Below are 15,900 nucleotides of genomic sequence, written 5' to 3' on the forward strand. Positions count from 1 at the left end.
GAATTGGTCGCCTTTGGCACGAATTATGGCCTTCAAACGGCCAATGAAACCATAACACGCTGTCCGAATGTTGCTCTGCGGTATTTTGGTCCATTCCCGGCGAAGCGCTTGCTTGAGGTGATCTACATATTGGTATTTTTTAGTGCCAACCTTGTTTCCAAAATACTCCAGACACAATAGTCCAACGGATTGGTATCCGATGAACATCATGAAATGAAGCGGTGAACGTCATTTTGTAACCATTCATGGGTGGCGCGTGCTGAGTGCGATGGTGCTGAGTCCTGTTGGAATGCCCAAGGTTTGCGGCCAAAATGTTTGCGTATCCAAGGCTTTAATACACCCTCCAGAATATTTTCTCGATAATATTCGGCATTTATTCTGATACCACGGTCGATTAATGCAAGCGGAGAGCGCTCATGGCCGGCGTTTGAGTTCTGGTGGTCAACCGAAGTTGCACATTTTCAGCTGACCTTTTTGGCAAGTAAACACGATCGTTTTGTTTGTTAACAAACTGCTGGACAACGAATGTTTTCTCATTCGAGAAAAACAAATTCGGCAGTTCACCACTTTCGGCCACATGAAGCAACTCTTTAGCTGTTTTGAGTCTATTTTCTTTCTGTTACGGTGTAAGTTCATGAACTGTTTGGAATTTCAATGGCTTTACCCCGAGCTCATTTTTCAATATTTGCCGAATGAAATATTGCGATATGTTCAGCTCAGGAGCCATTTTTCGGCCTCTGTGCCGCTGGTTTCGATCAAGTCACATCTTTACTTTTCGAACCATTTCTGCTGATGTTGCTGTTTTCTTCCGTCTACTTCCTTGACGACGGGCTACGCTACCAGTATCACGAAAACGATAGCCAATTGTGGTTCTCCAGCCAAATATAAAGAAATCACACTATCAGGCTTAAATTCCATCACGAATAACTTTTTCTGGAAAATTTTCACCAAAATGCTTTTGTACGCTTCTAAAGCTGTCACTGGAATAATTTTAAAAGCTGTCTGACGAGTGGCTTAGAAATGACAGCAGTCTGAACTTGGTTGCAGTTTTTTCATCTCACGCTGTAATGTCGCTAAAATCTTGTAGAATATCGGAGGTACCGTTATATTGGAGTTTTACGAAAACATGGACCGACATGGCCCTTATACGAACTGCCCTTGCCTACTGGAAAAATACACATTTGTGTCAAATTTTAGCCTTCTGTCCGAATTCTTTTGAAAGATAGAGTGATTACAAAAGACAAACGGACGTCGCTAAATGTTGGGGTGTATGGCAAGTTCAAAAGGAATTAATTGTGACTATATTTAGATTTATTGGACAAATCAGAGTAGAAATCTGTAATTTAGTGTTGTGGAGTCTAAAGGTGACATGCAATAGGGTCTTTGGAAATTGATACTAAAAATGCAAGGAATAAACTAAATCGTCTTTTACACATATTCAGAACTCTGCTACGAAGGTGTTGGTGTTCAGGGTTGAAATAAAGAAATGCTTTTGAAAATTTGAAAATCTGTACTTGAATGTGGATTTGATAATATTTGGTTCAATTTTGAAATCCTTTTTCCAACTTTATCTCACTAATAAATGCAATTTTGTCTTCTAATATGTAAATTAAACCGTGTTCGTCGGTGGGCATGAGCTTTAACATAGTCCCATAACAAATAGTTTAAAGGCGTTAAACCCTACGACCTAGGCAGCCTATAGACCAGTCTGGAACATAAAATAAAAGTTCCACCGAACTCGCCTCCCAATAAATCCATTGTTATACGTACTGTGTGGCATGCGGCATTGGATTGGATATCATCTAAATAACGGTAGCGCACACCATTCACAGTTACGTTGCGTTGCGTTTTTGTTTTTATATATTGGACCATAAGTAGATATAAGTTGTACCATCAAAAAAACTAACCTGAAATAAACTCTCCAGGTCCAAAACCACAGTGCCTTAAAACTCTTCTATAATATGTTTATTTGCGTGTGATTGTCGGTGTGTGAGTTAATGTAATTCCACCAATCTATCTGTCTATCTTACTGGCTTTATGTGTGTGTGTATCTCTTAGACTAGCTATTTAAGTTGGCTTCTAATGAACCACTGGGGCCACTTTTTGGTTACCATACTCGCTTAGCCATCGCAGATGGCTGTTTTGCCGTTACATTAATACCAAGCAAAGGACACCAGCGTTTGGGAAGTTACGCTGTGTTGTCCTCTTTTTTTTTTTTGCTGCCTGCTGTCCTTTTGCCAGTTTCTAATGAAGTTTACCGTCGCCATTGTTTAACAAACGTGCTTTGGCCTGCGTTAAAGGGCTTTGGTGAATGGCTGAATGTGATTATGTATGGCTGACGCTGTGAAATTGCGAGTGTTCCTTCCATCTTGGCCCGTCATCATTGTTTACAGTGGTTTGGCTCGCGAGCACCACTTTTAAAGAGTAGCTGCTCACACAGGAAAATATTCGATACAGATATACCAACCAACACACACGCACATACTCATTCATCTATTTTTTGGCCAAATACCATCGACGAGAGCTGGATGTTTGTTGGATGAGAAAGATGCCTCTACCACTCCGAGCAACTTGCACCCGATGAACGGTACAATCGGGCTATTTGCTTATGTTCGCTTATTCGTCTACACATTTAATGTTTGTGTTCCCATTTTGGGGCAAGTTTGGACTTGTAATGATGTGAGTGCAAGCGTGTGTATGTGTGAGGATATTCGTAAATGTCTGAGTACCATGTTTGTTGTTAGTTGTCCGTTAGTTTATAAGTCGGAGAGTGTGTGTTTGTGCGGTAATATTTATATTGCATGTTGTCAAGTAAATTGCGTGTTTTATGGCAGGAGCAAAGGGGGGTTAACATAACGAAAGGAGTGAAACAGCCAAGCAGTTGAAAAACACAAGTCTATATTTGTTTGCTGACACAAATACTCGACAGCAGCCCAAGTTTTGTTTGTTTATTTCTACACAAAGTGCACTTTTCTTTGGCAGATTTTCCTCTCGTCGTCCGCAGCAGCAGCTCCTTTCCTTTTAATTGTTTTATTTAGCATTCATTTTAAGCCCAACTTAAATAAATTAAAGGTATTTTAACATTAGTTTTGATAATTAATAGGGTGGCCCGTCTTCACATGAGTGCTGGAGAAGTCGAAGTCAAGCTATAAGACAAAGGTAGAATCGGGACAATATGTGAGCCTCTGACATTTGGAATGAAAGTCAATGCTGTTAAATGGTGTTTGGAAATTCGAACATGAACAGTTCCAAAATGATACTAAAGTCTTAAAAAACTTAAAATTTAGTTTAGTAATATATACCACAAGTACACGAAAAGTACTAAAAGGGACTATATTCGGTACAATTTGGTATTGGTTGAACATATGTTTATTAAAATCGTAAATTTGGCATTAGGGTCGCTGTTTATGAGAGGATATCTGGAAGTAGTTTCGGAAATGTGTATTATAATTATACCAAAAGAACTAAATAGTGCAAAATTTTGTGTTGGGTGAAGGAATAGAGCTGGAATCCCAAAATTCGAAATTCAGGTCTCATTTGGAATTTGGGATTGAAATATGGAGGTGGTTTTGGAAATGTGTACTACTGTACTAACTGGTACCAAATTTAATAACAGTTTGGTTTAAGTTGAACGGATGAAGCAGGTAATCTTTATAAGTTGTTGGCTTGTGATAAGGAGGTGGTTTTTGAAAAGTGTACAAGTGGAAGAAAATTACTAAATTTGGCACAATTTGGTATTGGGTGAACCTATGCTTATTGAAATCTTAAATTTGGTATTAGGGTCGCTGTTCATGTCTATTCAGGCCATATTGAGGTGGTTTCGGAAATGTGTACTATAATTATACGAAAAGTACTAAAAAGTACTGAAGAAATAAAGCTGAAATCCCAAAATTTGATATTGATACCTCTATTGGTATTTGGAATTGAGATATGGATGTGGGATTCGATGTGTGTACTATAATTGTACTATTTGGTACTAAATTGGAACCGTTTGCTTTAAGGTGATCGGATGAAGCTGGAATTTTGCATTTTTTTAAGAGGTGGTTTCGGAAATTCGTACTACAAGTGCACATAAAGTACTAAACGGTACTATATTTTTGATACAAATTTGATATTAGGGTCTCTGTTGGAATCTGCGATTGAAATATGGAGGTGGATTTGAAAACGTGTTTGCATGTATAATTGTACAAAACGTACTTAATAGTACTAAATTTGGCAATGAATGAACAGATAGAGCTGAAATCCTGAAATTTGATTTAGATGTCACTGTTGTTGTCGGTGTGGAAGTGGTTTTGGAAATGCGTAATTAAAGTGCACACTGTACTAAATGGTACTTAATTTAGAACAGTTTAGTTTAGAGTGAACGAATGAAGCTGGAATTTTGGAATTTTTTGTTGTGGTTTGTATTCGCACTACAAGTGCATGAAAAGTACTAAATGGTACTATATTTTTGGTACAAACTTGGTATTGGTTGAACAGATGATGATTGAAATCTTAACTTTGGTATTAGGGCCTCTGTTCATGTTTAACATGGTTTCGGATATGTGTACTATAATTGTATGAAAAGTACTAAATTGTACTATATTTGGTATTGAGAGAAATGAAAAGACTTCAAATTCGGTATTGAGGTCTCTGTTGGAATCTGCGATTTAGATATGGAGGTGGATTTGAAAATGTCTTTGCATGTATAATTGTACAAAACGTACTAAGTAATACTAAATTTGGTATTGGGTGAAGAAATTGAGCTGAAATCGTGAAATTTGATTTAGAATACACTGTTGTTGTCTGTGTGGAAGTGGTTTTGGAAATGCGTAATTAAAGTGCGAACTGTGCTAAATGGCACTTAATTTGGTTTAGGGTGAACGAATGAAGCTGGAATCTAGGAATTTTGTATTGTGGTCCCTTTTGGTGGTTATTTTGTGATAAAGATGTAGTTTTGGAAAAGTGCATAAAAAGTACTTAATAGTACTATTTGATATTGGTTGAAGAGATAGTGCCTGCTCTTTAAAATTTGGTATTAGGGACGCTGTTCATGTATACCTTGTTTTCGGAAATGAGTACTTTAATTGTACGAAAAGAACTGAGTGGTACTAAATTCGGTATTGAGTGAAGAAATAAGGCTGTAATCTTAAAATTATATACTAATATCCCTGTTGGAATCTGGAATTGAGATATGGAGATGGTTTTCGGAAATGCGTGCTATAAAAAAATAGTACGAAAAGTACGAAATAGTAAAATATTTAGTATTAGGTGAAAGAAATGAACCAAAAATCCTGAAATTTGATGTAGATGTCATTGTTGGTGCCTGCGGTTAAGGTATAAAGATGGTTTTAGAAATGCGTAATTATAATTATTCGAAAAGTACTAAGTGGTACTAAATTAGGTGTTGGATGAAGGGATAGCGATGGAAACCCGAAATTTGATATTGATATCTGGGACTGAAATAAAAAGGTGGTAATTGTACGAAAAGTACTAAGTAGTACTAAATTTGGTATTGGGTGAAGGAATAAAATCGAAATTAAATATTTATGTCACTATTAGTGCCTGTGGTTGAGAGAGGTAGTAATTGTAATAGTAATAATAGAAATTACAGAGCTAAAATCTTGAAATATGTTATTAAGGTGCCTGTTGGTATCTAAGGTTGCGATATGGAAATTGTTTTGATAATATATACTTAAGCTGTATGAAAATAACAAAATGCTACTAAATGTTGGTAGTGGTTGAACTAATAGAGCTGAAATATTAAAATTTGATGTGGATGTCACTTTTGTATCTGTATTTGAGAGAAGATGATAGTTTTTGAAATGAGCTCTATGAACGTACGAAAAGTATGACAATAAATTTAAGCCACAGGATAGAGCTGGAATTCTGAAATTTTGATACGGAAGCCACTGTTGGTGGCTTAGTGTTTAGTGCAGGAAATGGATTTGAGAATGCGTACTTTAGTTGTTCGAAAAGTAATAAATGGTACTTATTTTCCGTTTAGTGAATGGATAAACCTCATATCCGGAAACTTGATATTGAGGTTACTATTGGTTTCTAAGATTAGTAGATGGTGGTGGCCAATTGTTATTATTAAAAGACGTTGATAGTTTTGGCCAGAAAAATTGGATGTGGAACCATTGTGCCATGATTTAATTAATATGTTGTACGGTATACTTAAAACGAAAGATTTTGAAGAAATTTTAGTGCAAAAATTAATATCTTTTCGATTTAGGAAAATTTGAATATGAATGAAGTGTTGTCAAGTTTGTGCAGCTGCGTAGGTAGTACGATGTATGAAGTTTTGTTTGGAAAATTTGTCCAGGAAACTTTTCTCTCAAACTATGTATCAAAAGTTTTTAATGAGTTTCCATTTTTTTTTTTTTTGAGTTTTTATACCCTCCACCATTCTATGGAGGGTATATTAAGTTTGTCATTCCGTTTGCAACTCCTCGAAATATTTATAATAGACCCTACAAAGTGTATATATTCTGGATCAGCGTAAAATTCTAAGACGATCTAGCAACGTACGTCGGTCTATTGTAATCACGCTATCTTTCGAAAGAATTGAGATAGAGGGCTAAAATTTTGCATAGGCAGGTTAAGTTCGTAAATGGGCCATGTCGGTCCACGTTTTCGTATAGCCCCCATATAACGGTACCTCCCGATATTCGTTATTTTCATGATTTTAGCGGCATTATTTCAAATTTCGTATTCGAAGTTCGTAATGGGTACTACAGCCTATGACAAAAATTTAACGTTACCTCCCGATATTCGGTATTTTGATGATGTCAGCAACAGCATTCACCGGAATCGTTTTAAATTCCGTTCTGGAAGACCCTAATGGGTACTACAACCTATGACAAAAAAATTGTATGCGGGTCCCCTTTTCCGTATAGCCCCCATATGACGGTACCTCTCGATACTCCGTATTTTCATGATTTTTGCGACATTATTCATCGTAATTGTACCAAATTTCGTATTTGAAGTTCGTAATGGACACTACATCCTATGATATTCATAATGGAATGATTTGACCGGGCCGAACTTTTAATACCCTCTATCATTGGCTAAAGGAAACATTTTTCTATAAAAGTATCTGATTTCAAACGTATTCCACTTCAAACTACATATATCAATAATACCGTTTGGACAACTATTTCAAAAAACATAAAGTGGATGAGGCCGTTGTATGGGGACCATACCAATTTTATACTTCAAGGATAGACCATTGAAAAATGTGGCAAAAATCATCAAAATACCAAATCGTGGGAATTACCGTTTTATGGGCCGATATATCTCATTTTCAATACCAACCAATTCTAGACGCAATAAAAATTGTTCTGCCAAATTTTGAAGCTCTACCAAAAATAATGTGGGTTGTATCGTGATTTCAATAGACAGACAAATGGACATCGTACAATCGACTTAGAATTTTATGCTGATCATAAATATATACACTTTGTGGGGTGTATGACAAATATTCAGGAATGTTACAAACCGAATAACAAAGTTAATACGAGTATACCCTCCTTTTGAGTGTAGAGGGTATAAAAATTTGAAAAAATGTATAAGCAAAAGGTTGTTTCCTAAATTAGTCTCGGTATAGCAGACCTCTTAAGGGATATTGTTCACATTTCTATGTAAATTTTACAAAAATTATATGACACTTAAAATCTTTGTCTCAACAAAAATGTTCCCCAAAGTCCCAACATTACACCCTAATGTAGCACCAAGAAACACAATGCGAAACAATAAAATTTGTTGAAACAATTGTTGCAAGAACACCCAGCCATTCATTCGTCTAACAATGCATTTAACTTTGTGCCAAATCCTATTTACTTACAATTAAATATATTACTTTTGCATACAATACCATCATCATTACCACCATCACTAACAACAATAACATCATTAAGAATAGCAACAACACAATTGTTGTCCAAATTGAAAATGTAAGCAAATTTAGGAATTTAGAACAATTCGAAATGTTTCAATTCATGCTATTCACTTGGAAAAATGATGTAATTGTTGTCTCTTTCTCCATGGCAATCTATCTGGCTGTCTGTCTGTCTGTCTGCCAGTCTGGCCCATGTGGATGAATGGCAGAAGTAATTAGACAAATCAAATGGAATGATGGTGTGTCTACCTTTAATTACAACAGTAAATACTGATTAGAGTGATAGGACGCATACAACTATTTTAGAGTTTTTTCAGAATGGACAAGCATGTGAATTAGGTCAGTGTTAGGTGATTTAATTGTTTTAAATGTTTAATAAAATAAACAATTGAAATTAGCCTTTTTAGCGAGAATAATATCTAAAATTAGATATACATTTTAAAATTATCTAAATTTAATATATTATGTGGGTAGAGGGCAAGACGGGGAACTAAAACAATTAATGTCCAGCGTTAAAAAAGGCAATTATGTATAAATTAGATATGATTTCATCCGTAACTATGAAAGCATGTGTCAATCCAACTCCACCCCTCAACAATTTGGATTACGGACACTTAAATTATAAGAATTTAACATCAAGGGTGTTCTTAAAGAGCAGGGCGGGCGGTGCCGACTATGTGATATCCCACAACACTATGCATATTTAGTAAAGCTCCCGTAACAAAAAAATTTTATGTGAAGTAGATCAAGCCACCTATCAACATTTGGCTTTAGAGCAGTTACAGTTTGGTTTCAGAGAGAACAAATATATGGGAGGCATATCCAATTCTGAATCGATTTTCACTAAATTTGACCGAGACATTTTAATTTGTTATATTTGCAGAATAAAGGATTGAGGATATATATGGGAGCTATATCCAAATCTTAGTTGTTCTCGATAAAATTTGGCATAGGTATTTCCGAGCTCTATAAGATATTGTATACCAAATATCATTGTTGTCGAATGCATATTATAAATGTGAGGGACTTAAACATCAAATCGGATGAAACACATACATATATAAGCCATAGCTATATCTGAACCGATTTTCTCCGAATTCAATGTACTTGCTTCCAGACTGAATCCTGTCGAATGTATCAAACTTCAGGACTTTTGGACTGATATTGGCCATTCGGTGCACAATTAAACCGAAATCGTATGAAGATATATCTAGGAGCTATATCTAAATCTGAACCGATTTTGATAGAATTTCGCAGGGAGTATTTCTGAACTCTATAAGATATCTGGTACCAAATATCATTTTTGTGGGGTGCATATTACGAATGTTGGGGACTTAAACCCAAATCGGATGAAACATATATACGGAAGCTGCAGCTATATCTGAACAGTTTTCATCCAAATTTTATGTACATGCTTCTGACTGAATTCGGTCGGATGTACCAAAATGTAGGTCATTTGGACTCCTATTGGCTATTTGGTGCACAATTGACCCAAAATCGTTTGAGGATATATCCAACTCTGAAACGGTCTTGACAAAAGTTGACATACTTTTTTCAGAGCTGTATCTTGGGGACTTTTGAGCCCCAAATCGGATAAAACATTAACATGGTAGCTATAGCTATATCTGGACCAATTTACACTAAATTTGAAGTACTAGTTTCTAGGATGAATTAATTCGTAAATAATATTAGACTTTTGGTGCACAATAAACCTCATATCGGATAAAGATATATATGAGAGCTATATACTAATTTGAACTGATCTCGATGAAATTTGACAGAGATATTTTCGAGCAGTATCTGATGTCCGGTACATTACGTATCTGAGAGACCTTAAAACCCCAAATTTTATGTACATGCTTCTAGACTAAATATTGGCCATTTGTTGCTCAACTAACCCGAAATCGGTTGAAGATTTATGGGAGCTATATCTAAACCTGATCCGATTATCATTAATTTCAATAGCGTTTGTCCTTGGGCCAAACAAATATTGCGAAGAACATTTCAGCTCAATCGGATAATAAATGCGACCTGAATTTTGTTCACAAGAATATATGTAAGATCGGCAGGCGGATTGACATGCATAAGTCGACTCAGAAAGTGATTCTATTAAGTTCCTCAAAAGGTAACTATGGGTCTATCTCGCATCCTTCTCCCTGTTACATACAAATGCACAAAGACATAATACCCTTACTACTATATGGTGTAGGGTATAAAAATGAACGATGTTTTGGCAAATTGATTTTTGAATAATATCATGCTCATGATTTTTTTTTGCCATGAAATTCTTATAATTTTAAAAATTTACAAAAAATCTTAATTTTTTTTATTTTTTTACTAAAACTCATTAGTCGTACCCAAGAGGACCTTCCAAAAACTTTTCTTAAAGCCTACAATATAATTGTCAGGGGAGTCTTTTTGGGATTCACAACTTCCCGAAACGTTTTAAACTTTTTGTGTGGAAAATTTACCTGTGTTTTATAAACAATTTTAGCTGATCCGGACCGTGTTGCTGGTCCAAAAGTGCTTCGTAAACTTTTGTAACTTTATAAATTTTATATTTGAAAAATTAAAAAGGGTCTATACGACGATGGGTACCTGCATAGGCAACTTTTGTCATAAACCATTACAATATTCAAATGCAGAACTTGAAAAAAAAATGCTGTGAATAATGTCGCTAAAATCTTCAAAAACCCGAATACCGGTAGGTACCGTTATATGGGGGCTATGGAAGATGTGGAACTGCACAAAAAACTTTCTGTCTTAGGCGGTAGTATTCATTACGAACTTTAAATACAAAATGTGAAATAATTCCGGTAGATAATAGGTGTTACAAACGGAATGACAAACCTAATATACCCTTCATACTATGGGTATAAAAATGTCTCCGTGAAATTTGGTGAAAATCAATTCAGAATTGGATATGCCTCCCATATATTGGTTCCCTCTGAAACAAAATTATAACTGCTCCAAAGGTATACTCTACTTCAAATAAATTATTTTGTTACGGGAGCTCTACTAAATATGCATAGAGGTGTAGGGTATCATACAGTCGGCCCCCCGACCGACTTTTGACTTTTCCTTACTGGTTTAATTATTAATCTGGTTTAAAAATTAATCAGTAAACAATCATGAAAAGCAAGTTTTTAAGGGTCAATAACTACAGACTTCAATGAATTGCTATTTCGAATCATTATTTGGTAATTAGAAATCAATTACGTTGTCTCAATCGCAAAATATTTGTATGTTGTGTGGACTTATGCGAATAGTTTAGAAAAACCTGTTAAGAGCCATGCATCTAAAATTTGTTAGCATTCTTATTATTTTCAATTGTGTCAATATATCGCAGGTATGTAATTGGAAACATTAAAGCTAAACACAAGAGAAACCATATAAACGAGAATTCGAAGTTTTCAATGTTTCGAAGGCAAGAGGGCCAACAACTCGTGGACAATCGGGAACCATGATAAAGCGATGCCTGTTTGCTTACGATTGGTATTCGGTACAATTGGTACAATTTACAGAAAATACCAAATAGTACTGAATTTGATATTTGTGGTAAAAATACAGTGTGAGTTAAAAAACGGCAACAAAGTCAAACGCCATAATTTTTATACCCTACACCACAAGGTGGTCAGGGTATTATGTCTTTGTGTATTTGTTTGTAACAGGCAAAAGGAAACGAGATAGACCCATAGTTCCTCTTGATGATCTGCATAGAATCACTTTCTGAGTTGCATGTCAGTCCGTCCGTCCGTCTGTCCATGTCCAAAATGCAGGTCGCATTTATTATCCGATTGAGATGAAACAACATTTGTTTGGCCCAAGGACGAACCCTATTGAAATTGGAGATAATCGGTAAAAATTTATATATAGCTCCCATACATATCTTCGTCCGACTTGCTTTTTATTGTGCACCAAACGTGTAATATCAGCCCGAATAGTATGGAATTTTGCACATACAACCAAATTAGGCCTGAAAATAAGTATGCCAAATTTGATCTAAATCGGTTGAGATATATCTATAGCTCCCATATATATTGTTCATCCGATTTGTTATTTTTGTCCTCCGCAGCCGTAATATGCACTCTGTAACAACAATATTTGGGGAAATATATCAAATGCAGCTCAGAAATACCTTTGTTAAATTTTATCGAGATCGGTTCAGATTTGGATGTAGCTCCCATATATAACTTCGTCCGATTTACCTTTTATTGTGCACCAAACGTCTCATATTTGCCCAAATGGGATGGAATTCGGCACATGCGAATTTAGTCTAGAAGGTAGTATGCCAAATTTGGTGAAGATCGGTTCAGATATAGCTACAGCTCCCATATATATTGTTCATCCGATTTGTCGTATTTGTTACCTACAGCCGTTGTTATGCACTCCGTAACAACGATATTCAGGGAAATATATCAAATACAGCTCAGAAATATCTTTGCCAAATTTTATCGAGATCGGTTCAGATTTGGATATAGTTCCCATATATATTGTATATAATTTCAAATTAATTGTGCACCACATGGGCAATACAAGTCCGAATTTGAAAGATACAAATGCTTCGGCATATTTAGTCCTTTGAATTTTAAATTATAATTATAATCATAGGGTGTATGATTGAATTCTCCCATAAAAACTTTTAATTATTAAGTGGAGCTCAACTAAATTATCAAAGTGGTATAGGGTATCATAAAATCGTCCCGGCCGACTTTAGGACTTTCTTTACTGTTTTTTTTTTTTTTTTAATTTTATTGAATGAAGCTAAAAATGTCGGAAATAGCATAAAATTTAGAATAAGTTTAGATTTATTCGAATTGGTCACCTTTGCCACGAATTATTGCCTCCAAAATGCCAATGAAACCGTGACACGCTGCCCGACTGTTGCTCTACGGAAGGTCAGCGGCCAAAATGTTTGCGTGTCCAAGGTTTTAATACACCCTCCAGAATATTTTTGCGATAATATTCCGCATTTAATCCGAGCGGAGAGCGACCACCGGCTGTTACGGCGGTCCACACCATCACCATGGCCGGCGCTTGAGTTCTGGTGACCAACCAGTAAACACGATTATTTTGTTTGTTTACAAACTGCTGGACAACGAATGTTTTCTCATCGGAGAAAACAAAATTCGGCAGTTCACCACTTTCGGCCAAGCGAAGAAACTCTTTAGCTCTTTTGAGTGTCTTTTCTTTCCGTTGCGGTGTAAGTTCTGGCACTTTTTGGAATTTCAATAACTCATTTTTCAATATTTGCCGAATGGAATATTTCGATATGTTCAGCTCACGAGCCATTTTTCTGTCACTGGGAGGTGAGTTTCGATCAAGTCGCTTCTTTACTTTTCGAACCATTTCTACTGATGTTGCTGTTTTCTTACTTCCACTTCCTTGACGTCGGGTAACGAGCGATGGTACGAGACACAAAAGATTTATTCACATTTAAATGCTGGAGTGCTTTAACGATAGCCACTTGTTGTTTTCCAGTCATATGTAAAGAAATCACTATATCACGCTTGAATTCCAAAGAATTGTGGAGAATTCTCACCAAAATGCTTTTGTACGCTTGTAAACAATATAATGAGCTGTCACAGGCATAATTTCATTAACTGTCGGACGAATGGCTTAGAAATGACAGCAGTCTGAAGTTGGTTGCAATTTTTTCATCTCACCCTGTTGATTCCTTATTCCTCATAAATACCATCTGTGGCCATGTGGCTGGGTGTATACAAAAATCCCACCTAGCCAAATTTCATAGACTATTACATAAAGTATCAGACATCCTCCATCGATATCACGGCTAGTAAAAAGATTTATAAATTGTGGATTTTTGTTCGAATGCTGTAGGTTTCATTAGGACTTACAATGTTGTGTTTGCATTGCTTTCAATTAACTTCAACGTTTTTTGTGTCCTTTTCTTTATTCCGCTTTTATTAGGCAGCGAAACGACCATTTATCCTGAAATTTTACAATGTAACCTGTACGAACTATGATGACCTGATAAAGAAATATGAATGCAATATAAAAATGCTATCCACCAGTCGCTATGCTTACAACATGTTGATAGAATTTAATCGTGATTTTCCTATTTCTACCAATATTCGATTAATGGCCATGTATTACGGAAAGCCGAATAGTAAAGCTGTCAAACTTTTTGATGTCAAATTCAATTGGTGTGACATGCTGCAACACACTGTCGCTGTGCCGGTGATAAAGTCAATCCTGGTGGAAATGACACGATCCAGTAATTTTCCACTCACGTGCCCGTTGAAAGCGGTAAGTACGCTGTGAGTGATCTAAAATTATGTTTTTATTTAATTCTCATCCAATTCTAGAATTATACCTATACAATTGAAAATTTCATTATAACCGAAGAAATGCTTCCTCCATATGCTGGCACATGTAATTTTAGCTATTACATGGAATTTATTACTAAACAAGGAAAGCTTATATCAAGAATCGATTTTAAAGGCAGTGCAGAGCTGATACCGAAGGGAAGAAAATCATAAGCATTTTCGTTAATGGCGCAAAGTACTTCAGTTTGATTCTAATTCGGTGAGGGGAAAATTGTAATAACTTGAAGGGGCGATCGACATACTTTGATGGAAAATAAAGGGCATTGAAAATAAAAAAACTTATTATATCTGAAGTCAGTCAGCCACAGCACATGATCGTTTATTAATGCATAAACTTTCGGGAATAAAAATACATAGAAAAGAAGAAGAAGAATGTTGCCAACCATCAATATGAATCCAGCAAGACGTCAATATGAAACCAGTAGGGAAAAGTCAAAAGTCTGGCGAGGCCGACTATATGTTACCCTACACCACTATGCATATTTAGTAGAAAGATTATATTAAAAGAAGTAAAAAAAAAACATTAAGTTCGCCCGTACCAAACTTTTAATACCCTGTACCTTAGGGTAAAGGAAACATTAGGGCCCATTATGACCCACATATACAAATTTTTAGACATATTCATGGGAAAATGTGCCAAAAATCATCAAAATACCGAATATTGGGGAATACGGCTATATGGGGCTATACAAAAACGTGGACCTATACCTACAGCGTTTCGTTAAAAGAGGTAGAACCCATTAAGACCAACAAATACCAATTTCTAGACAAATCCGCAAAGACATGTGGCAAAAAACATCAAAATGTCGAATATACGGAGGTACCGTTTAATAGGAGCTATACCAAATCGTGGACCGTTATATGGGGACTATACCAAAACGTGGACCTATACATACAATGTTTCGGCACACGAACTGTTATATGGGGTCTATACCAAGACGTGGACCGATATATCTCATTTTCAATGCTAACCATCGTCGACACAATAAAAATTGCTCTGTTAAATTTTGGCGCTCCACCGCAAATAATGTGGGATGTATCGTGATTACTGGTAACGTAGCCCGACGTCAAGGAAGTGGACGGAAGAAAACAGCAACGTCAGCAGAAATGGTTCGAAAAGTAAAGAAGCGACTTGATCGAAACCCGCATCGCAGTGGACGTAAAATGAACATATCGAAATATTCCATTCGGCAAATATTGAAAAATGAGTTCGGGGTAAAGCCACTGGGATTCCAAAAAGTGCAAGAACTTACACAGCAACAGAAAGAAAATAAACTCAAAGGAGCTAATGAGTTGCTTCGCTTGGCCGAAAGTGGTGAACTGCGGAATTTGGTTTTCTCCGATGCGAAAACATTCGTTGTCCAGCTGTTTGTAAACAAACAAAATGATCGTGTTTACTTGCCAAAGAGGTCAGCTGAAAATATGCATCTTCGGTTGACCACCAGAACTTAAGCGCCGGTCATGGTGATGGTGTGGGCCGCCATAACAGCCGATGGTCGCTCTGCACTCATTTTAATCGATCGTGGCATCAGAATAAATGCCGAATATTATTATTAAAGCCTTGGGCACGCAAACATTTTGGCCGTAGACCTTGGACATTCCAACAAGAATCACGACCGTCGCACTCAGCACGCACCACCCAAGAATGGTTACAAAATGAGGTTCCTC

The 15,900-nt window shown here is 36.2% G+C and overlaps 1 protein-coding gene across 1 annotated transcript; it reads left to right on the forward strand.

The window, feature by feature from the left end:
• Positions 1–13,819: 13,819 nt before the first annotated feature.
• LOC109614225 (uncharacterized) lies at positions 13,820–14,468 on the forward strand. The gene is made up of 2 exons (XM_020039587.2): positions 13,820–14,152; positions 14,212–14,468. Exons 1-2 carry the CDS (start codon positions 13,904–13,906, stop codon positions 14,383–14,385), a joined length of 423 nt encoding a protein of 140 aa, XP_019895146.1. The 5' UTR covers positions 13,820–13,903; the 3' UTR covers positions 14,386–14,468.
• The last annotated feature ends 1,432 nt before the right edge of the window (positions 14,469–15,900 follow it).

The sequence above is a fragment of the Musca domestica genome, unplaced genomic scaffold (genome assembly GCF_030504385.1).
Source record: "Musca domestica strain aabys unplaced genomic scaffold, Musca_domestica.polishedcontigs.V.1.1 50, whole genome shotgun sequence".
NCBI lineage: Eukaryota > Metazoa > Arthropoda > Insecta > Diptera > Muscidae > Musca > Musca domestica.